General features: G+C 33.1%; 1 protein-coding gene across 2 annotated transcripts in view; it reads right to left on the minus strand.

Annotated features, from left to right (window-relative positions):
• The window catches only part of LOC145660719 (kinesin-like protein KIF6), a 108,574-nt gene that overhangs the window by 46,159 nt on the left and 36,634 nt on the right, over positions 1-25,781 (minus strand). For both annotated transcript variants that reach the window (XM_081726088.1, XM_081726087.1), the window contains 7 exons: positions 23,904-24,013; positions 17,482-17,598; positions 14,532-14,663; positions 12,039-12,270; positions 10,467-10,622; positions 7,317-7,572; positions 6,113-6,226 (listed from right to left, as the gene is read on the minus strand). In XM_081726088.1, the coding sequence (XP_081582214.1) occupies positions 6,113-6,226; positions 7,317-7,572; positions 10,467-10,622; positions 12,039-12,270; positions 14,532-14,663; positions 17,482-17,598; positions 23,904-24,013 (1,117 nt within the window). The remainder of the gene's footprint in view (positions 1-6,112; positions 6,227-7,316; positions 7,573-10,466; positions 10,623-12,038; positions 12,271-14,531; positions 14,664-17,481; positions 17,599-23,903; positions 24,014-25,781) is intronic.

Consider the following 25,781-nt stretch of genomic DNA (forward strand, 5'->3'; position numbering starts at 1 on the left):
TAATAGGATATCTAAAATATTCATCATCATCTCTCCTTGATATCTTTGTTTTCACCCGTAGCAAACCATCACTGTCTTCAAAAGTAACCAGAGTCTTCAATCTTGTATCATTTGAACTGAAAGATTCCCTTTGAACAATGCGTAGTTACAGCCTTTCTGCATTTGCTAATTCACCACTTGTTAACTCTCCTGAATATTTGTCCCCAGGATTCAAGCGACAGTTCTCTACGAACCTACAAATCCAGGTAACCATTCGCAAAACCTTCTCGTACGTTGAGAAATATCGTAGGTACCATTTCGTCTCGCACTTCACCAGCATTGAAACCGAAGTTTTCTTTATTTCACTGCTAACTTCAAATTCGTTCACCGTTGAATCCTTCACTGGCCAATCGGTTTCTTCCATTTTCAACCAACCTGGACCCTCCCACCATCTGGAATTCAACAAGGTAGTAGCATCACAGCCTCTGCTTGGAAGATCTGCTGGGTTGAATTCACCAGGGATCTGCCTCCAACACGAGATGTCAGATGTCGATCTTATTTCTTGAACTCGGTTTGCAACAAACACGCCCCAAGGTTCATCTCGTTTGATCCAACTCAGAGCAGTAGTTGAATCCGTCCAATAACAAACAGAAATGTCCAATTCCAAACTATCAATAACTGTTCGAGCAAGTCGTGCACCGATTCAACATGCCATTAGCTCGAGTCGTGGTATTGTAACCTTCTTCAGTGGCGCAACTCTAGATTTACTCGCTAGTAACTGAACTTCAACCTTTCCAGCACTTTCACTTCTTAAAAATATTACACACGCATAAGCGTATTGACAAGCGTCACAAAAAACATGCAAACTCCACGACTTTCTACACGGATCAATCGTGAAGCGTCTGGGAACTTTTATCTCCTGTAACACTGTGATATTTTTAGACCACTTCCGGAACTTCCGTGCAGTGTCTTCTGGAACTACCTCATCCCAATTAGCTTTCGCGTTATAACTTTCTTGTATTAGTAGTTTAGGGATTAGTGTCATAGGTGACAAGAATCCAATCGGATCAAAAATCTTGTGCGCCGCAGAAAGAATGGACCTTCTGGTAACGGTCTCTTCAGTTTCGTCGAAACAGTGTAGATCACAGCTCAAAACATCTTTGCACTTTTCCCAAACTACGCCTAGTACCGGAATAACCCTTTCTTCCTGACTTTCTGCTTGTAAAACTGTATGCTCCCATCCTCGCAGGTCAAACTTTGCTTCAGCTAACAACTTAGTAGAATGTTCAATGAAGATACCCAGTTCTGCCTCACTACTAACGGAAGTTACACAATTATTTACGTAAAACGACTGCTTCAGTCTGTCCGCAATTTCCTTATACATCGGAGGGGCATTGGTTAAAAGGAGGTTCAACACAGCTCCCAGGAGAAATGGACTACAATTCAAACCGAACACAACCCGATTGTGTCTGTATAATTTCTGTTTCTTGTTGGAGAAGTCCTCCCACCATAGGAATCTTAAAAAATCACGATCTCTTTCGTTTACCACTATTTGCAAAAAAGCTTTCTTTATGTCGGAGACAACCCCAATCTTTTTCTCTCTAAATCTCAATAATAAAGCTGGTATAAGTTCGACTGGATTTGGGCCTTTTTCCAAACAATCATTTAATGAAGGCGCGCCTTTCACTTTACAAGAAGCATCAAACACTGGTCTGATTTTAGTTGTCGAATTCTCCTTAAACACAGCACGATGTGGTAAATAGTAACCTGGAACCAAAACTTCATCTTTATGCACCTCTTCTATAATGCCGTCCCTTTCCCATTCTTGAAAAACTGCATCGTACTCTTCATACTTCTTCTGTTGAACTAATTTCTCCGACACCATCAGACATCTCTTTTCCGCAATGCTTAAATTATCAGGAAGCGATTGATGATATTCACTCCACGGCAAACTCAATTCGTACCTCCGTTCTTCATTGATCCTCACGGTTTTCTCGAAGTGTTCGATAACTTCCTGTTCCCGTTCTTTACGTGTTACACTCTGCACCGGGTCTGTGATTTCTAATGTATTTAACCTCCACAGATCAGCTATTGTTACGTTCTGTGTCAACAGTGAAGTAACACACATTGCTGACACCCCTTCGTAGTCTTCCTTGTGGGCAGGGATTTTCCCCATCACTACCCACCCTAGCTTCGTTTCCACAGCAACAAGACCTGAATCTAGTTTATGCACATTATTAGTTAACAATTGTCCGGCCATATCAGCTCCAATAAGTAGTTCAATTTCACTACCATCCACACCAAAGTCTGTTAACCAGATCTTCTTCGCTTTTATTTCCTTTAACCACGGACCCCTTTTTACACTTTGAATATTGTTGCAAATGATCGGTCTCTCCAACACTTCTAGTTTTGTGGTAAAAGTTCCACAGACGGCACCCACACAGATTTCATAACGTTTGTGCTTTTCTTTGTTTGAATGAACACCCCCAAACAGTATATGTACTAATGTTTCCTCCCCTTGTGGAACAAGACCAATTTCACGCGCGGTTCTTTCTAAAATATACGAACGCTGTGATCCCATATCAATGAACGCCCTTATCTCACGTACTGTCCCATTTACCAGTACGCTAACCTTAATCGACTGTAATAGGTACTGTTCGCTAGAATTTTGATTTGTTAAGGTACATGTGGCAGATTCTTTACCATCCCCAATTTTCTTATTACTTTGTACCGATAATTTATTGCACATAATCGCGAAATGTTTCCCCTTGCACTTGAAACATTTAATGTTCAATTCACACTCGCGCGCGTAGTGTTTTGGCTTGAAACACGAAAAACAACGTTCGTTCTTTATCAACAACTTTTTCTTTTCTTCCAATGTTAAGTCTCGCGCTTTCACACAATTTTGTTCCGCATGCATTTCTTCACAGAACGCGCACCTTTTTCTGACCGGTACTTCTTGTTGATGGCTGGAAAACAAGTTGTTTGCAGTTGGAAATTTGTTTTCTGTAGAACTCCTTTTACTTCTAACCGTACTACCACTGCCTGCTAGCTTAAATCCTGCTTGTATCAATCTGATTCTTTCCTCACCTTTCACTTCATTTCTTAAAAACACCAACAACTGGTTCATTTTCTCACTGTAAAAATTGGATCCATTTTCATTTGCATTGTCACTTCCGGTGTGTCTTAACCAAACACGTAACACATCCTTTGGTAAACACGACTCTACCAGAGGAAACAGCATCGCTGCGCACTTATCACTAGTCACTCCTATTGTTTCTAAGGACCGCAGGTGTGATTCCAGTTTATCATATAACGAAAATAACGGCGAACTTCCACTGTCCTTTGGCGCCGACACGTTCTGGATAACTAGTCCGAGTAACTCGCGCACGTAGTACTCCGTTAAAAGTTCTTCCCTTCCGAACCGTGTTTTTAAACTTTCAATCACTTTATCATAGTTTTCACCGGTAGGCGGGTAACTGACTACAACATCCCAGGCCCTTGTACCTGTTACGATTGCCTGACGAAGGTATTGAAACTTGTCCTCTTTCTCTATCTCTTCGTCGTCATGTATACGTTTAAACTGGCTCCAAAAACTTAACCATTCATTAATTTCACCACCAAAACTCTTTAGTTCTAACTTTGGCAACTTCAGCTTTCTGCGTCCTGCAGTAGAACCTGCCTGGCTACCATTATTACTGCTTTTGTCCGTTTCGCGCCTTAGAAATTTGTCGTATTTCACGCGCACTTCATCCACTTTAGTTCGGTACTCTTCTATTGACCTGTATTGTACTTCGTACCGGATATCAAAGTCCGTACATGTATCACAAAGAATTTCACCTAAAATCTTTTCATCGAAAGTGGAAAGTTCGGTAAACAACCTTTCTAATTTCGTAACGTTTAGTTGTAGTGTTTCTTCATCTGGATCGTCCTTTTCAAACTCACCGATTAATAGTTCACAAGTTCTTATTAATGAAACTCTTACAGGTTTCCTTCCAATAATTAACTCGTTCATTGTATCCATTATTTGCAACTAATTCGAACAAACTAAAACTGGACTCTTGTGCTCTCACAAACTACAAGTCACTGCTCCACGCTGTGGCGCCAGAAATGTTACGACTGAAAACGTACTCAATACCTTCATAAACACTATACTACTGTGAGAGCACTCTATTCCACTTCAATAAGATTCACATATGTTCTGTATGGTTTTATTTCCCAATTAACTTCGAACAACAGAACTTTACAACCAACTATAAACTAAAACTACATCCCTTTCAGATATATTTTAGTCCTTGACAAAACTACAGGCATCTTTCCTTTGTCCTCCTGTCTCAAGAAAAAAAAAACTCAACATCCGAAATCACCGTCCTTTCTTCTTTCTTTCCGTCTTCTCAGAGGATTCTACACCTGTTTTGGTACCGTATCTTTCGCAGTTCTGCTGTAACATTGGTTTTGATCGTCTTCTACGGTGGTGAAACGGGCATCTTTGAGGCCAATATTTTCTTAAAGCATTGCCACCGCAAACTGTTTTAAGGCTATCAAAGACTCAGAAGCAGATTTCCCCATTACCAGAAACTGTAGACGTTTTTCAAGTGAGTATACTTTTAGATCATCTATAAATAAGCTATTTTTGTAATGTCGGTGTTGTCTTGACCTCAAATTGTTATTCAATTGTTATGTTATCAAATTGTTAAAATGTTTCAGTGTAAAATGGCCTACTGCTGTATCTGCAACCTGTTATAAATAAATAAATAAATAAATAAATTTGCACATGAACTTGATGTTTGCGCGTTACTTGAACTCTGACATTGCGCCAAATGATCACCACGCACGCCACGGTTCAGCTACCTATTCGTACACCGCCTGTTATCACCTGTTCACACTTGTCAGGTTCATAAGTAGACAACCTAAGGACTGTCCTGTACAAGAGTCGTTGTGATGGCATCACAAATGACAAAACTACATTTCGGGAACTTTTTGACTGCTTTTTGGTATGTTTACTGTAAAATAAAAAATAAATAAATAAATAAATAAATAATAAGTTTCGCTCAGAGTTGTTAAGGTGTTGATATGGAAGTATAGTTTCAAAGAACATTGATTAATGATATAACTGAATTTATTTTGTAGATAATAGTTATACAGTGAAACCTCTCTAAAGCGGACAGCCGTGGGGAATCAAATATTGTCCGCTATAGAGAGGTCTCCGCCTTCAAGAGGTTTCAGTATTTTTTGTTATGTAAATTAGTGAGGAAGGTAAATATACAATTAGAAAGTTTTTTTTTTTGCATGAATCACGTATTTACGAATATCACATGCATTATCCTCTGTCATCCAATACTCTATGTTCGAGGCACAACATGGAAATAACATGTTATAGTTCTGTGCACTTTATACTTATCAGTACTTCCTTCGTTTTCAGTATGGCGCTTTAATTTGTGGAGTAATTGCAGTCCTAAAGTGTCCTTTTTGAGACAATATACATACCTCAGTGCAAAAATTACTAAACTTGTCTTCTGGTTGGTTAGAGACTCCAACGGGACAGTAGCATAACGTGTCATCCCTAACGGCGGGCAACTGTCAATCACTTTTGTGTCTAAAACAGCTTGGGTGGGAGTGGGATGCAAGCAAAGGACATAAGAGTGTTGTTAAACAGAGACGCTTCGTCTGGGTTGCTGAGCAGACAGTTAAGGGGGCAAAATATTGTCACAATGCTTTCTTGGTGACATATATGAATTACTAAAAATGTATTTTTACTACACATTTCGACTTATTTCTAGAGAAAGTGTCCGTAATACGGAGGTAAATAATACCTATAAAGGACAGAAAAGACTGTCCGTGTCCGTACTAGAGAGTGTCCGCTTTAGAGAGGTTTGCCAATATGTTTTTTCCTATTCCAATGTTTGGGGATTACAAAATATGTCCGTTAAGGGAGGTGTCCGCTTTATAGAGGTGTCCATTAGTAGAGGTTTCACTGTATAAAGATAAGGAATATGTTTGTTTTAGAATAACTGTAAAATAAATTATGTACAATTGTTCACTTAAAAATAATATTTTAGAGGCAAAATCATTATTTTACGATAAAAAATTAAATTATTCTAACTTTGATCATTTTTTCTACTCGAGCACTTACCAGTATCAACAATGGAGGTGATCAGAGGCCTTCTGTCAACTTCTGAGCTTTCCAGAGCTGTCACAGCTTCTAACGTCCTTTTCTTTTCCTTGCGAAGAAGGCTCACCAAAATAGCTATTTATAGTTAAGGACACAAATGGAACTCAAAAATCAAAACATGCAAGCAGTTCTAATTTAAAGCAGATTTTCTTGTAGAAACATTCAATTATTCCTAATTTAGAAACATAAATCAATATTTGTTGCCAGACATATAAATTTCCCGGCAAAAGCCTTATTTCATACTAAAAGTAACATTATAATTCACGTGAAGAAAATTTTTCGAATATAGAAGATCCAGAATACAAAGGAATTACAGAAAACATTAAAAAGAAACAAGAATTTTATATACTTGCAAATTTATTTCCATACTGACTAAAAAGGTTAAAAACATTTTTTTAATCAAAATATCCATTATATTTCAGTCAAAAATTTTCATGTAGGCCTTATATTTGGAGAACTACATATATTGGAGCTAGACCCAAACTATCACTTAACTTAGTATGATGTGCTTACTTCGTAAAAAATACAAAAACTCGATCTAGGGGCCATTCAAAAATTTTGTGGCTCTTGTTCCCAAAACTAAAGATCGCAATCTTTTGATCTATCTTTTTTTGGATCATTCTTTTTTTTAGTTGACAAAAACTAATGCACTGACCAAAATATCATTAATTATAAAAATAACTTATTGGTAACGAATTTAATCTGTTAGAATGTAAACATCGATAGAAGTAAGGCGAATTGTGCCTACTATTTTAATTAGTTAAGTTGATATACTATGACATATTAAAAATATATTCAAATCTAATGGTAAGACTATCCATGGCTTTGGATTGATTTTTTTAACAAAAGAAACACTGACCAAAGGTTAAAACACACTTTATATATATATATATATATATATATATATATATATATATATATATATATATATATATATATATATAAAGAAATTCAGCAACTTATTATACAACTTATTATAATTATTATATATATTAAAGTGTGTTTTAAGCTTTGGTCAGTGTTTCTTTTGTTAAAAAAAATCAAATCTAATGATCAAGTGATGGAAAATTAACACATGGCAATTCTGTTGATCTTCTAGTCAAAGTGCATTTGCTAGTCTAGAAATATAAATAAAATATGAGATACAGAAGGAAGCAAAGGATACCAATTTCTTTATCCCTTTGTATAATAAGTTGCTGAAGCCTGTCGTTAGCTTCCGACGTTGTAAGGCTATTCCTATTCGAAGTATTATTATCGTCTTCTGTGCTTCTGTACTTCGATTTGAGAATATGAAAACATTTTTGTATTTTCCGTAAGTCGCAAGAGAGACGTGGTATTAATTTAGAATCATGTGATTCTAGGAAATCTTCAACCAATTTCTCGCATTCAGCTTCCTCTTCGTTTGTCAGTTCCTCATTCGGCTGGAAATGAAAAAGAACGTTTTAATACTGTAAAGTGAGTGCATACAGGAAGGAACTTCCGTGAATTGAAAAATTTGTTTGTTCAATATCCATTAGATAATTATAATGAAAGTTCTAACTGACCAGTGGCGTAGCAAGTTTCGAGATTTGAATCCCCTTGAGCAAGGTATTATGCAAAAATCAGTATATATATCAGTAAAAAAATTGGTGACAAAATACTGAGTAATTCTAGAATTAAACTATTTTTATCTACGTGAAAACTCTGTGCTCACATAAAGAAGCAAAAACATGGAATCTGAAGACAGAAAGAAAAATAAAATAATGATAATGATGATAAAGGAACCAAAATGTCTTGTGCGTTCGGTGGTTTTTGCCCGTCGTGGCTTTTGATTTTCTACTCTTGTTCTTCAAAATTCTTGCGTCTGACTAAGGTTGAAGTACTTTCGATCTATCTGAATCGTGAGCACAAAAACAAAACAAAACAAATAAATAAATGAAAAAGAAGAGAAGGTTTTGAAATCACTTTTCCTTCATCTTTAACTGAAACCAAACGATATACTATAATAAAAAAAACTAGTGTATATCTAATATTTTAGGTAAAGAGCTATATATTTTAGATATATTTGAGATCGGAGGAAAACAACAAGTTTTATAGTTGCTGCTGTTTATGTGTAGTTTATTTCCCGTTGGTTGAATTGTATGGCGTCTTTACCTGTTTTGTTCATTTTTTTTTTTCGAAAATGAATATTTTTCAAAAGTAACTATTAATCAGCAATTTGTTTCCAAATACTTGATATTAAAGGGACGGTCGGCGTGATAAAGGAAATATAGTTTGTATGAAAATGAACGGCCTACTTTTACCATTCTATTCCACGGATGCATAACTTCTTTTATTATAAAATTTTCTACTCTTTCAGTTTCAAGTGAATGATAAGTGTTTCTATTGTTATTCTATATAATTTTAATTTATTAAATTTATATATTTCGCAAGAATGCACAACTGTGATCAAAGTAAGTGATTTTGTCTCAAATTCTGACGATACAAATTGCTGGATGCAAATCCATAATCCTTAATTACAAGTACAATCTCACACTAAATTGAATAAGATCTAAATGCAACATAGTTTCGATACAGCTTTTGAACCTCCCAAAACTTTAGAAAACAACATTATCTAATTAAGAGTTATTACACGAATCCCAATGAAAAATCGGATATTTACTAAATAAAATGCAGTTGTCATGAGAGTTACATAAGAGGGGGGGGGGGAAGGGGGCTAAAAGACTAAGTCAAGAAGCATATTAGAGATTCAAAAGCGGAAATCCCGGTGTCAGGTATATCAAAACATCTCAAGAAACACAACACAAGGTAGAAGATTCGAAAATTTTATTGGTGGCCAGAAATGTAGTAGAGGCTCATATTTGAAAATTTATTTATTCATTAAATAAATAAATTTAGACAAAGGATCGTTAAATGATGAATGGGAAGCAGTAATTACAAAATTCGCACAGCATTGGCATAACAACGAAAATAACAGCACGAGCAGTATATTTGAAGGTCATTAGCAAACTGTATAATGTATTTTTTAAATTCACCTTAGGCTAATAACGTTGTTGTAACTGAAGTCAGAAAGTACAAGGAAGTCTGAAATAACTTTGAAAGTTGTTGGCCTACTATTGCTATCCCATGATGCTACTGCCAGATCAAAATAATTATCATTAAATATGGGTAAAATCGTAAGAAGATACGTCGAAATTATAATATTTATGTCTTACAAAGAATAGTGTTAAAACAGTTCCTAGAAACGACTTAAATTACGAGAAATAGTCTCTTCTACTGTTGCGAGATAACTTCAGCATTACAGCAAGAAACTAAAATTCTCACACAAATAAATGTTTATCATTGCTAATTCGTAAGTGTATTCTTGAGAATGTGGTTTCTCTTCTATATATTTCATATTTCACGCTTTACTTACGTATCACTCAGTTAAACTACGTTTCCGAAACATATAACTAGTACAAGTATTCTTGTAAGACGTAAAATATTATCAAACATAAATGCTGATACAGTGGTAGACGTTATTTTTAAATACTATTGGTGACACGCCTAATATTTTGTCATAATTTTATGTGTACAGGGTATTTTAAAACAACACTGTCAACATTTGGGAGGTGATTCCTGACACCAAGATAAGACAAAAGTTTCCTTTTGCAGGGTCTCTATCGGTCACGAAAGTCACGAATGCCACGAAAAAGTCACGAAATCTGAAAACGGTCATGAAAGTCAAGAAAAAGTCACGAAATTTAGCTTTTGGGTCACGATTTTTTTTTAAATCTGTACAAATATAAGTAGAGACTTGAAAATTTTGTTCTATAAAACATCAAAGTTCACCACCAAAAATGTGTGTGGTCGGCTTTTGATGCTACCAAATCGCAAGCAAAGCACTCTTCTATCGCTTGCATAAAAATTCGACCTAATTCGCACCCGAATTTGCTCTCGAAAATGATACGAAATTTTATGGTTTGGTAAAGAAAAGGTCACGAAAATGTCACGAAATTTCATTTTGGAATTTTAGTAGACACCCTGTTTTGAAGTTATGGGCTGCCGAATGTATGAAAAAATGAACTTCACAGGTCCATAGTTCCAAAACTATGGAACCTACCGTAGTCGGGCTGACTTCACTTAGGAACTAATATGTGCGCTATCCAAAAATCCATGTTTCAGAATCCTAAGGTACTCACGCAATAATTTTTAAAGAGGGTATATAATTTGGCTACGGGCATATAATTTGAAGCACTCACCAACTACCTCTAAAAAATTGTTGTGGATATACGTTAACGGTTTCTATCTGACGACTCTTAAATTTCTGTAATTTTTAACTCAGGGTTTTACTTACGGCCTTCCCGGTGAGTAAAGCTATCTGGTCTTTAAGCTCACGCACTTCGTTTCGGAGGTTTGCTATTATTTGTTCCGGATTTTCTTCTTCGTTCACTTTAGCATCATTCTTGATCAGAGAAACACGCTGCGCAAATCGACAGGTAGAAAGCGTCTCCTAAAACAAATATATAAGAGTGACTGAAGCATGATATTTAACTTAGAGAAACTAATTAATGTTAAATCTTATAATAGAACTATTCAAAACATCAGATACTTCAGAAGAAAAGCAAAATTGAAGTTGATTAGAACAGATGGAAGCCATCTCTTCACAGTATTGTTGAGGAGTTAGAGTTAAATAAATTTATATTTTAAAAATGTATAATAATTGGCTAAAATAAAGACAAAAAGATGTAACAAAATTAAAGGCAAGAAATTACAAAACGTAAAATTAAGTAAAAGAAAATACATTTCAAAATTGTGATGAGATTGTACTGTTGTCCAAGTTATTGTTTTTGTTTTATGTAAGACGTAAACACAGACATGTGAATTTGTAATGTTATGATGACGAAGGACAACAAATGTGTAAATTGCAGAGTAAGAACTATTGTAAGAGTCATTGTAAATTCTATTTGTTACTTGTTATTTGTTAACATCAACACAATTTTAGGATGTGACAAAACTGTCAGATTACGGAGATAGACGTCTGGAGATTTTGTCTATTTGATGATCATTGCAGAAATGTGAATTTCGGCAATGAGATAGCAAACACGTGGAGTGACGTGAATCAAGGTGGCAGTTTGGAAATTGACGTGTTCCAAATAAATACTCTACCGAGACTGGAAGGTGGTCATTCTAAGGAGAGCCTTCTAAGGATTCATTCTACTAGGAACAGTCTAAGGATCATGATTCAACGAGATTTATTAAGAGAGAGTTAATAGTCAGCGAATAGTCACTAGTCATGGTGGACTATTCTCCATTATAATTTCTACAATTATTTAAAGTTCTAAAATCTTGGTAGTTTCATCATTCCAAATTGTTGGAGTTTGCCAAGCTGCACCTTGCTTCCAGAGGACCACCGACGACATCAATTCAGGAGGTATGTGTTTGCTATCTGATCATCGTTGTCAAATAGAGAAAATAATCAGTCTTCGCGAGTTGTGATCTGATAAGGTTTTGCACATTCTTTAAACACAATACACAGTACACATTAACGACGAAGTTCTTTACTGAAAATACAAATGTTTACTAATGAAACTTGGCATGTTGTTTGTTTTCATGAAATTAAGTTATTAACTTTTCCTGGACATTATAGAAAATGTTCAGAGGACAATCTCCCTATGTTTTGAGCTACGCGATTGCTATAAAATTCACACGAAGGGGGGTTGACAGTATTAACCACACATAACCACTACAAACATTTCATATCTGTAGAAAGAAAGAAAGAGTGAGAGAGACTGACTGACTTACTTACTTGCTTGCTTACTTACTTACTACTATTATTTATTTATCTATTTATTTATTTATTTATTTATTTATTTATTTTCTCCTCACTCATTATTAAATAAGCTTTAGTATTTAAAGTTTTGCCTACCTCAATATTTTTCCTGTGCATAGAGAATGTGGCGATCATAGACGTCATACAGTTTCCCCCTAATGAGTCTCGTAACACAGAAGTCATCAAAGAATTACGGTACGGAACGTGACCTCGCTTCGTTCCAGATAACGACAGGATAACTTGCTCCAGATAATGAAGAGATAGGTTAATATATCGGGCTTCAACAAGTGTCTGGCCATCTATTCCTGTTTTATAAACACGCTCAGACCTGGAAGATATTTTGGATAGTAAATTAATGAGATACAGATATTAATCTAAAGCTTTGGCATCTTTAATGTTGAAAAAGGGGGACATTTCTGAATTGTATTTAAGAAAGTTACCTTGCTGATGAACATTGATATTAGACTATTCATAGTTAGTGAATGCAGATATTTTCCAATAATGAATTTCATCCTTTGAGAGGATTTTTTTTCTCCAATTAATGTATCTAATTGAAATATTCGAAATTTACACTGAAGGCATAACTTATTTCCTTCACATGCAAATCTTCCCGAGCTGCCCTAACTTTATTCATGAATGTGTGGTGACCATAGAAGTTTAAACCTAGATGCAAGAACTGATCTATTTTCATTGGAAGTTCAACTGTTGAGTACACCATTGCTATCTCTTCATTCTCACCAATTTTCCTCTCACTCATGGCTCAAGGGCCTTTGAAAAACCTTAACAGGTATCTTGGATCTCGAAAACACAGCGCATAATTCATTATTCAATTAGTTCAATTTTTCCTAAACACGAACAATAACACATTTGAGAATAAGTACTATTTTCCTAAAGCAATGCCACAGAACATCAAATGGCCTACTCATACATCAACCTATTCATGAGGCGCGTGAACAAGAAATTCTTGTATTATAGCCATTTCAACGGTTCCTCTGTCTTCCATCCACATAGATTTTTCTGATATGTACTCAGGACCAACCAGAAGATTAGAGCCCTGAAGTTTCCGAAAAGTTGTCATAAAGTTATTCTAGGATTTGACCAAAATAAAATGTATTAAAATAATCGCTCAAAGTGCAAATACAGTGATAACACTGAATAGATTTAGCTTTGAAACATCTTTGATGCAGCTCATCAACGAAAAGAATAAAACTCCATTAGAGTTTATTCTTTTTTTTTCTGCTACATAACCTGCATAAAAATGACACAGAACTTGCCATATATACAAACAAGCAAAGAGAAAGGCATAAAACGATCAAGAATTCTAAAGATAACTATCTTGAACATTATATGATAATTAATCTGTATTAATAAATTGCTAATCACAATATACATTAATAGTCTGTTAATCTAGTACATACAACCTATAGATGAACGCATAAAAATAAGCTAATTGTAGTATAGTATGCACAAGTGGTCAGTTTCGTACATTATTTTACTTATTGTTCTCGTACATACTCTTCTACTCTAAAGAAGAGAATAAATTATCAGCTTAAAACTTTTTCAGTTGATCCAATAGATTTGTATGCAGTCTTTTATCTTTTTCTCTCTCTGAATGGTTTGAACTTACTCATTACGTCATTTTAATATTTACAAATGAAATTTAATTTAACTACATATTAATTAACTACGGGGCATAGAGTTCGTGAAAAATTCAGTAAAATGAAACCCTCAAAATCTCCAATTGTTTCAAAGAACAAACATTATTTTCCATATAAACTTATAGACTAAAAAATAAAGATCGCGTAGGTATTGAAGAGTGTTAATATGCACCAGAGGAATTGGTGCAAATTATCTAAATGCCGTAAACTACGTTGGTAGTATGTAAGATAATTGAAAAGTTAAAAATTTTCAAAGGAAAGAATACCAACATTCGTAATTCAATTTCATTCTTGTGCAATATATTGTAAGTAAAGTAGGGATTTTTATTACCTAAAATAAAACTTCGAAAATATGGATTTCCTAAAACTGGCAAAATATCACAGAGTGCCCAATGGAAAATACATCATTGATAAATATTTCTTAAAACAGATGTTATAGCTGAACTACTATAAAAAGTTAAACAAAATTTTCCATGTTCCATGTAAATGCGAAAAGATATTTTTCACACAAAATAAATGTTTCAGAATCACGATAGAGTAAATATTTCTTCTTTTATTTACTATATTGAAACCCACAGAAGTTTATATTTGGATTTCCTATAATTTGAGTTTCAAGCCAAACGTTTTGTGTATTTTTCATTAAACTTACTTGACTTCTTTTAAATTAAGAAAACTAAATGAAGTCAAAATTAATCCCTGCGCAAAATTTTGGATTATAATATTCGGTGAAAATTAAGTAGTGTCTTCTTATTACTTGAATTTAGAAAATAAATTGTTGGTAACTGCAATATATCATTAAATCTAATATTTTGTTTAAAATTTTCTAAATATTCTTTATATATAATTCCTTGTCCTTCAATTAAATCCAACGTCACGTATATAATTGATTCTTCAGCAATATTTTAGAGTTTGAAATAGAATTGATCCTTACCCGGCTAAGTCCACAATATGAAGCTTAGACTGCCGAACTCTAGAAGAACGCTCTGACTGCCCAGCCAAATGAATCGTAAATATACAGTGGGATCTGGAGGATGCTTGGTTCATTGGAGTTTCGGCTATTACTCTATAAACGGAAAAATCAATATCTAATACAAAGCATACTCTAATAGATTAAATAAAATAAACCAAAGAAATAAACAAACGATAAAGCGCTAATAAGAAACATGAACATACATATTATTTCCATATGTAACTTCTATAAACGTAACCTTTATTAATGGTTAGTCTTGTGTTCTATATAAATTTTCCATTTTAGAGAGAAGTAATCACTGGTTAACGGAGCTATGTCTAATATACTCAGTTAAGTTTATAACTATTAGATTGTCCAAATATATCTTCTGCATTTTATTTTCCGAAAAATAATTTAAGAAATGATTAATTTATTCCGATAAAGCTTTTCATTCATATACATGGTGTTTCAAAACAACACCGACAACGTTTGAGAGGTGATTCCTGACACCAAGATAACAGAAAAAGTATAGACCAACCGGGTGCAGAAATCCGTCATTTCGGAGTTATAGGCTGCCGAAAACATGAAAAAATGAACTTTGAATATCCATAGCTCCCATATTATGAGTTCTAAAGTAGTCGGTTCAAGACTTTACTTAGGAAGTAGTATGTGTCCTATCCAAATATCCAAGTTTGACAATTCTGTGGTACTTCCGCAATAACTTTTATAGAGGTTGTTGGTTAGTACTTCAAGTTATATGCCCGTGACCAAACTCCCTTAATAAAAATTGTTGCGTGAGTACCTTAGGATTCTGAAACATGTATTTTTGGATAGCGCACATATCAGTTCTAAAGTGTAGTCTTGACCCGACTACGGTAGGTCCCATAGTTTTGGAACTATGGACCTTTAAAGTTCACTTCTTCATGTTTTTGCAGCCTATAACTCCGAAATGACAGGTTTCTGCACCCAGGGTGGTCTATACTATTTCTGTGATCTTGGTTTCCGGAATTACCTCCCAAACGTTGTGGGTATTGTTTTGAAACACCCTATATATATCTATGTGTCGGTACTATTAAATATTTGAATTACGGTTCGAAAGTTCTTTGGCAAAAATTAATACAAATACTTTGTGACTTTTGTTTGTTCACTACACAGATAGTAAATGAAAAATCGCAGAAATTTCTTACATCAAATGGAGAGAAAAAGTGTTAAGAAGCATGAATTATTTCGAAATGATTTAACTTGAAAAGTAATGAATGCAGAAAATATGGTTTATTATCAAAACGAAGGGAAATATTGAATGCTTATTACGAAAACTTCCGAAAATAGTGTCTGTTTCCGTAATCCACGAAAGGATATACGAACTCTCCTATTTCTTCCCTACAAAAGAATAATATTAATAAAAAAATAAATAAAAATAAAAATAAAAAAGAAATGCTTTTGTCAGCATCAGTTCATCGACGAGCTCCTTGAATATTATTCGTTTTTGTTATTGCTTAACTGCTCGCAGCTTATTGTAAATGTGCACCTGTAGATAGTCCGCAATTGAGCCTCTCAAAGAATAAATTTATACGAGCTGTCTCATGGCTATATGGTTAGCCGCAGGGTTTGAATCCCACGCTAAATTGTAGGTTCACAAAGTCTCACATAGCCTCGCTGCTGAAACAGACGCTAAATTTCAATCCAACCAACCAAGCAATAGCTTTTTCATTTCAGGAGAAATAAAATATTAAAAAGAGGCAAATTAATTTGTGTTGTGAAAAAACAGAACAATATTCGCTGATTAATATACTAGAAAATCTTACTTAAAATGCATGGTTTTACAATTTTGTTTCTTTACAATGTTCATAATAGGTCCCTGCTTAAAAGAAAACAATTAGTATACATAAAGTTTCAATGTTTCAAAATAGAGGAAAAAAATTCGTGAAATTAATCACATTTTTAGTTACTGAATGGCATATGCCAGAAGGAAATGCATAGAGCTTCTTTCTTATTTTAGAAAAGCAAATTAATATTTTATTTGCTTTAGAATGCATTCACAGCCAAATATTTATTCTTTAAACGTGGTGTATTTTGGAAAATATGTATGTAAAATAATGGCTCTTTTAGAAACCCGTAAAAATTTAAATCCGATTTAAACTACTCGCTAAGCAAAACAATACGCTTGTTGTAAAAATTAATACAATAAACGTATTATTTATTGTAAAAATTAATACAATAAACATCTTGTTTACTGTATTACCGTTTATTATATTAATATTTACAATAAATAATACGTTTATTGTATTAATATTTACAATAAATAATACGTTTATTGTATTAATTTTTACAATAAATAATACGTTTATTGTATTAATATTTACAATAAATAATACGTTTATTGTATTAATATTTACAATAAATAATACGTTTATTGTATTAATATTTACAATAAATAATACGTTTATTGTATTAATATTTACAATAAATAATACGTTTATTGTATTAATTTTTACAATAAATAATACGTTTATTGTATTAATATTTACAATAAATAATACGTTTATTGTATTAATTTTTACAATAAATAATACGTTTATTGTATTAATATTTACAATAAATAATACGTTTATTGTATTAATTTTTACAATAAATAATACCTTTATTGTATTAATTTTTACAATAAACGTATTATTTTGCTTAGCGAGTAGTTTAAATCGGATTTAAGTTCACTAAAGCAAAGTTTGTAGAATGGAAAGTATCATAAAAACTGTTTTAACCTTCCAAACTCGGTTCCGCATTGCACTCCATTATTTAATTGCTTACTAACCTCTTAAATTAAAGGGAATTATTTTGTCTTCAAGATAAATCTTTAAGTAAATTAATATATTTTCTTTTTTAACAGAAAAGAAGACATTTTACTCATGTCTTGAAATATAGGAGTTGCACTAACCTGTTAGTATCTCCTAAGTACAATAGGTTTAAAGCTTCCTCTTGACTTTGGACCAAATGCATGCTTAAATTCTTCAAATGAATTCTTTGGTTCATATCTTCCAAGAGAGTAACGCGTCTGAATTATGAGAGAGTCTATATAAATAAATAAACCTTTAGGTTGGAAACTTGGAGAAATAGAATAAGCAAAAATTCATGTAAATTTATCATCTTCGCGAAAATAAAGGAAAATCTCGAGTTCTTATGCTTCTCCTAATTTGATCTCTAGGAAAATACTGAAGTGAGCAAATAGCAGTCTTCAATTTCATTAAACAAATAATAGTGAGGCTTAATGACAACTGTCAAATTAATTGTAATCTACCACAATTATCATCTTCTTTCTGAAAACTTTTAGTTATTGAAGTAGAAGTTCTTCCGAAACAAACTAAAGTAATATGAGTGAATTGAAAGATAAATAATACTTAAACAAAAAATATTCATGAATTTTAACTAAAATATAAGAAAACATAAGATGATACATTAATGAATATTTCTTAATGGGAAGAAGGCATTTAATTATAAGTTAGTTCGGTTGATTCAAAAGTTTAGCCTCAATCTCTTTAATCAAAACGCAGTTGGAGAAGTTTTTGAATTCATACAGTTCAAAAACTTCTTCCAACAGTTGCCACATCACAAACACAAATAAATAAATGATTACAAATAGTAAAAATGTAAGTAAAGGGCTAATACTGATCGCAAGAAACAAGCCACTCCTCTCGGAAGTACTTTCGAAGAACATGGTCTTCATCTTCAATGTAGGCACACTTCGAAAAGGATTAAACTTTTCACTGGAAATTGACACATGATAATGGCAATTTATTTGTTACGGTTGACTGTTCTTCACTGTTTTTCTTTTCATTGCCTTCCAGACGGCGGAAATTAGTATTTTTTTAATACTTTTTTTTAAGAAATTCTTTTTAATCATTTTTACCTATCCATATATTCTTTCCTTTATTTTAATCCTTTTCGAAGTGTGCCTACGCTGAAGATGAAGACCATGTTCCTCGAAAGCACTTCCAAGAGGAGTGGCTTGTTTCTTGCCGTTAGTATTGGCCTTTTACTTACATTCTTTCTAATTATATTCACTGCTCGCAATACAGTGATAATTACAAATAGTTTCCAGCAGATAACACACTATAACTTCTACAGAACAGGGTATAATATATTTTATTTTATTTTATATTTGTTATACTTCTAGCCTTCTTATGTACACTATATACGCCAGTGAGTTTAGTTTAAGTTTCCAACTACGCATATTATAGAGCATAATTGCAGTATGATAAACCAAACTTTGCTCCTAATTTTATGTTTGATAGTAGATAATAGCAGTAAATATATAGATCTATATTGTTAAATCTTTTAAATTAGTAAAACAACTTTTAAATTTAATTTTAACGCTACGAATTCATCAATCTCTAATAAAGGGAGCTGACACTTCACAAATTATAAAACAGAAACTAAAAGCAAGATATCAAATACAATATGTACTATAAACATTTATAACCATTACAAATAAACGTTTCATATTATGTTTTTAATATCTAATGATTTGGGTGTACTTGTTCCTTGTGAGTGGACTTATTGAAACTTTGAAAAAAAAAAAAAAATGGCCTTACTTAACTAACACAAAAGAGCAAGAGTACTGTGTGACAAATCATATGTAGATATTTGTTCCTACATTCACCATTATAATTTTTGTCATTATCGCCATTTCCGTTAACTTCGGTGCATAATTTTGGGACCTTAACCAAATATACAGGGTGTTACAAAAATGTGTCACAATATTTTTGGAAATAGATTCCTTATATCAAAATAAGAAAAAAGTTCATATGGGCCTGTGCTCAAAAGTTGACAATTTCGGAGTTACAGGGTGCCGAAAACGAGAAATAAGTGAATTTTAAAAGTTGATAGCTCTACTACTAGGGCACCTATCACAGCCGGGTCAACACATCACTGAGAAACTGGTGTGTGAACTATCTAAGTATCCATGTTTAAGAATGCTCCAGTATTTGCATACCAAGTTTCAGAGAGGTTGGTTGAGACTGATCAAGTACTCCCAAACACCCTCTCTAAAAATGATTGTGCAAATACCGGAGGTTCTGAAAAATGCATATTTGGATAGTTCACTTACTAGTTCTTCAGCGATGTCTTGACCCGACCACGATCGATCCTATAGTAGTGGAACCATGAACCTTTAAACTTCATTTTTTCACGTTTTCGGCACCCTATAACTTCGAAACTATGTACACCCGACCACAAGTTCATATGAACTTTTTTTTTTTTTTATTTTGATGTGAGAAATCTATTCCCAAAATATTGTAACAAATTTTTGTAACACCGTATATTATATGATATATATATCATATAATATAAAGGTAGTATGTTATACTTCAATGATGATATAAGAAGCTACTATATAGCATCCAGCGAAAGATTAGAGTCTAAATAAACAAACCTACTTATCGAACAAAATATCCATCTGTCGCGCACGTATTTCACGGCAGCCACACGATTTTTATGATGGGAAGACAAAAATTACAGATTGATAGGAAAGAAAACAGGCATTGGAAATAACTACATAGAGGAAGTCATGTAAAGTTCAATATATGTCAGTGTCATAATATTTACAATTACCAGTTTGATATACTACTGTGAAAATGCATTGAATGCCCTTAAATCCATAAATTTTTAATCGGCGCTTGTTAAAGGCTTCCACCTCTTATGTTTGACAACAGGAGATAGAGACTCCGTCTTGCCTTGAATATTCTGTCAAGGTTGGCAACTTAACATGTGATACTTCCACATATTTGGAAGTTTTATAAAACTTTTTAACGTTAGATCAACTGATACCCCAGAGTGGAAATCCAAATTCCCTCACTAATGAGTTACTGGGATGTATGAAGTGACATTATTATCAGAAGCGTTGCAAGTTTTACTTGTAGTAGTTCACATGCAATTAACGTGTATTTTAAATGTTTTTCACATTTTTCAGTACTATGCACCACCATCTATCCACATAGCTATGGATGTTTAAATATATGAACTCTTCTATGTCGAAGCATTCCACTGCGAAGTTGTTTTTTCTTTCACACCTGTTCCCTCACATATTCCTTCTCTATTTATCTCTATCGATGTGATTTCCCGTTATCGCCGTATTTCCTTTTTCCATGTAACAAATAAAATAAAATAAATAAACAAAATATATACTGTAACCTATCAAAAGTCCAAGACCATAAACCAATTCCGTTATGAGTAAGGTGGTTTTTATTTTATTCTAAACTGGTGTTTTTTTTTTCAATCGCACGAGTCATTTACACTCCACATTGGTAAGGCACCCTGTTGTAAATGAAAAAACAACGTTGTCAATTTAATAGGCTGCTCTCTTAGGCTCTCACCATACAAGCAATACAGCATCGTTGGGAAACGTATTCCAAGTTCCTTTCCACATCTATGTACACGTTCCCAGTGTTAGTTTTAGCTTATGTTCTGTTCGAACAGCTTGTTGAACTGGAAATGTTGTTTATTTATTATTTTTTTTTAAAATATAACACAGGGACTCACTACTATTTTACCACCGTGAACATGTAACGGCTGATGCAATTGGAAAATTTTCACCATTTTAGATTGAAAACCACCATTTCGAAAAACATTTTTTCTTATTTTTACTCATAACAGAGTTCGCTTGATACACTTGGTATATAGTGGAATATTATGCAACCAAACTTTTACAAATTTGTAATATTTGTACTCTTAATACGTACGAAGTATTTTAATATCCTAGAAATTGGACAAAGAAAAATGTCACATTTCTGTTTGTTGTCTTGTATACTTTTACATATGATCCCAAGGCTGAATGCAAGCAGTCAAGTGAAAAGAAGTTCCGTCTCCTTGCCCACTAACAAAATCACAAAACACAGAACCACCTCCCGAAGTACAGAGTTAATAATAACGATAACTTCGGAGGTAATAGTGATAAACAAAAATCAGCAAATCGTGTTCCTAATAACTTGCTGCTTTCCATTCCGGGAAATGATTGTCTCATAGACAGAACATTGTAATGCGAAAATAGAAGAATTAATTACTGATTGTATATAACTGCAAATTGCGCCAGGGATATTCATATGATATTTCAAACAGTCATATCATAGTAGCTGCCTTTCAACTAATTACATACTTTGCACTCCACACATGATCCAAATCTAGCTTGAAAAAACAAATTTTCAACTCTGACTTTTATGCAGCATTTTTGCGCTTGCGTCATAGACAAAAGTATTTTAAGTTTATTTAGGTATTTCTATTCAAACGTAGATGTGCCATATCAAGTAATGACAACTTTTGTACATACACCATACACTTAGAAAAAAACTTATTACTTTTGGCAGTCTCATATCTTATTCGAGCGGACTTAACATGCGTACATGGCGTACTTCGTGAAGGAACCAATAGTAAACAGGTGGAAAGAAGTTCGCTCACACCCACCTGCTTTTGTTTGTCTGGGCTCTAATCTTCTGCTGAACAAATTTTATGTCTACATATTTAAGCAATGATTCTCGTTCAGTAAATACTTAGTTTATTGACTAAATGATTAGGTAAACCATAACATTCACGAAGGTTCCAATTTTTCCTTTGTCAGCTCATAATATCAACACTATAGTTTTTATGCTTTTAAAGAGTTAAAAAATGGCTAGAACTGGTAGCTTCCATTCCCTTGGAGTAAAAAGCACTTCATCTAGATCAAACTGTCTTCTATGTATCATTGGTTGCTAATTCTGAGCAAAGATTGATTTGTCACTATAAACAAATCAATAAATAATAATGATAATAAAATGCTTTCGTAGTAATTCAGTGGTTCTCGATTTTATGTTCTACACCAAGTTTACATTTCAGTGTATAATATTGTGAGGTGAACACTTGGATACTGGTGAACACTCGGATACTGATGTCGAAGTAGGACTCCTGAGGGAAGCGGTGGCTCAATGCTAGAGCGTTCACCTCTGGTGCATGGGGTTCTTGCTTCGTTTCCAACTCGTGCCAAGTGAGCTTTGTGATGGACAAAAATCGTATACATGGGTTTTATGGGGGTTCCCTCGTTTCCTCCCACTTTCTTTATTCCACCATTTCATTCATTTCTCATCACTGTCTCCTTTAGCCTAGCCAGCATAACCGTGGGACGAAAACTGAAAGATTTCATTTCGAAATATAACTCCATTTTCCATTCTTCTTTATGTAGATAGAGAAGCTATCGTACACTGAATATCGACTATCTTAATTAAATTGACGGATGAATTGTTATTTTTATATCTGTTGGAACTAAGTGCTTTGATTATTGAATAATAAGGTAACCAAATAGTAGAGGTGTTGTTTTAGTTTCTGAACTCTTATTGAGTTCAGATAATACACATTGGCCATATTTTCAAAGCATGTTAAAATGAAGTACTTCATTCCAAATTCCGTGAAGTGAGGAAAATTTCTTTTTTTTTTTTTTTTTTTTTTTCGGTGAGCAAATCATAAGTTTGAATACATCTATTTCTTCTATCCAAACACAACTATTATTTTATTTAATTTTTTTTCCAGCTCTTCATATAATTCTAACTTGCTTTTTAAAATTCTGTTTTACTTGTACTTTTGTCCATAATAGTGACTTTAGTATAATGTAGAAATCATTGGGAAAAATTTGTGATTTTACATAATTTCGTAAGTATTTTTAATTTACCTATGTAAATTATGGCATTCCTTCTTAGCTTCTGATAGAAATTTTGCAAGCTTTCCTCAAATCGTATATAAACTGATCTCAGCATTTCAATAAAGTTTCTCTCTTAACGGTTAAAAGTTCACTAAGACAAGAAAATAGAAATTAAATCATATGTAATTGAAAATGCTTCTGTAAGCAAATAATACTAATTTTACCGTCTTAAGATTATTCTTATTAAAAAAATAATCCTATATTAGTTAAAATTTTCAAACATAATCCTAATTTTAGTGATGCACCGATATATAAATGTTTGTCAAATGCCAACAACCATTTACACATCATTGATGTCTTTACTCCTAATTTTCCTTCTACTCAAAGGAAGTTTATAACTTACCACTTATGATGACTTTTTTTTTTTTTTTTTTTTTTTGCGTGTTGTAATTACACTGCTTTATTTATCTTATTGTCCGTGTATGGTTGCTTTTTTTTATGTGATTGTAATTTTAGTTATGTTTTACTTAATATGTGTTATTATGCTACTTTTGTATGTTCTTTTTTTATTTTAATATTGTATGCATGATTTTTTGTTAATTATGTACTATTCTTGGGAATTGTAAGTGGACTAAGAGTCTGTAATTTCCTGATACCAATAAAAAAAAATTCTTAATAATAAAAATGTTGGATATACTTACGGAAGGTCCTCTAAGTTTGAAATTTCCTGAACAGAAGTCAGAAGATCGTATCCACATTCATTGTAGATCTCCAGATACGAAACATAGACTGAATATGACGTATCTGTATTCTGCAATAGAATGTTTTACCAATTACAGGCATGGTTCGCTATTTTTCACCACTATCGTAATAATGCTATCAGTTCTACTACATGAGATTTTCGGCAAAATAAGTGTTTTTCAAAACGAATTCATAACTATGCACATAGAAATCGGGTTTACTATAAAAATTCAAACATTTCACAATATTTGTACCATTTATCTATTCATTTTCTAATTAATATCATATTCTTTTAAATGTAGTATGTATATTTTTTTTAATTGTTTGTATTCTTTAGGTATTATATGTAATCAAAAACTATAGGTCCACGTACATACGTAGTTAAGGGACTACAAAAAACTGGGAAAAAAATGAAATTAAATCTTTAAGTTTTACATCCCACGGTTTAACCGGTTGGGCTAAAGGAGACAGTGATGATGAGAAATGAATGAAATGGTGAAATGAAGAAAGTGGGAGGAAACGGCAGAACCCCCAAGAAAACCCACGAGCACGGTGTTTGTCCACCACAAGTCCACTCGGCGCGAGCTGGGATCGAACCAGCGACCCCAAGCACCGGAAGTGAACGCTCTACCACTGAGCCAGCGCGCCCCCTACAAAAACTGAATTTCGTATATAAAACAAACAACCAATTGTTTAATAAGTCTACAAGCAGTAAATAAATATCATTGGTGAGAGCAAATAAATTTACGGAAATAATTTTGTGAAATATTACGAGGGAACTGGGAACATAAATATATATACAAAAGAAGTGAAAGAGTTTTTGACAGAATAGTCTTTACAATTTCTGTTTCAGAATAAAACATGCAACCTTTTCTTACTACACATAAAACTTACATGTTTAATAATGAGATGTTTTGCTTTATTATTGTTTGATAATATTTAAATCAAAGTATGTTCATTGTTTACTAGTCTCCTTTCTGATTCACTTCTGCATTACGTGGAAATTTCTCACCAACTAACTAACAATGTAAGGACAGTTACTGAGAATAAATTAACTCTGTTACATGTTTCTGGGCTATTAGTACGCCTGGAACACCATTAAATATAAAGTTTTTGTAATGCATTCAATTAAAATTTCCTATTTGCGAGCTCCCGGTATATATACAGGGTGGACCATTTATCCTGAAACTACATTGTAACTTTTAACATAAAAATAAAAAAGTCTAAAAGTTTGTATGATGCAAACAGCAACAAGGGGCTGTTGTCTGTCACCGTCTAGAATACCATCAGATTAATAGTGTTGAGAATTACAGTACTATTATCACATTTTAAAAAAATGAACTTTATGAATACATAAATAAATAAATAAATTGATTTCTTGCAATTTGAATTTCAGAATATGTTATACATCTTAATTTATAAACCCAAATTTAAATTCATAATTTATAATTTCGATTAAAGTCAGTAACATAGTGTATTTATGATGAGTTGCGTATCACATGGAGAGACCTTTACCCAAATGATCATTACATTTCATTCAGATGTGACAGAAGGTAAAATAAGAAACTGAAGATTAATACACAAGAATAATGTATGCATACGTACTGAAATTAATTAATATTCCCGAATATAAACATAATAACTGAATAAAATACAAAAGGAAGAAATAATACAAATACTACATAAAATATGCGAATGCTAATTGATATCTTAGTCGTCACACTTATACCATACAATTCTGCGACACTTAGTTATACTTTTTTCCAATTTTGTAATTAATGTCCTGGTCACTACTACTCAGAGACTTTTCTATTGTTGCTTCGAAGCCTGGTTGTCGA

This window comes from Thermobia domestica, chromosome 9, assembly GCF_964235325.1.
Source record: "Thermobia domestica chromosome 9, izTheDome1.hap1.1, whole genome shotgun sequence".
Classification (NCBI taxonomy): Eukaryota; Metazoa; Arthropoda; class Insecta; order Zygentoma; family Lepismatidae; genus Thermobia; species Thermobia domestica.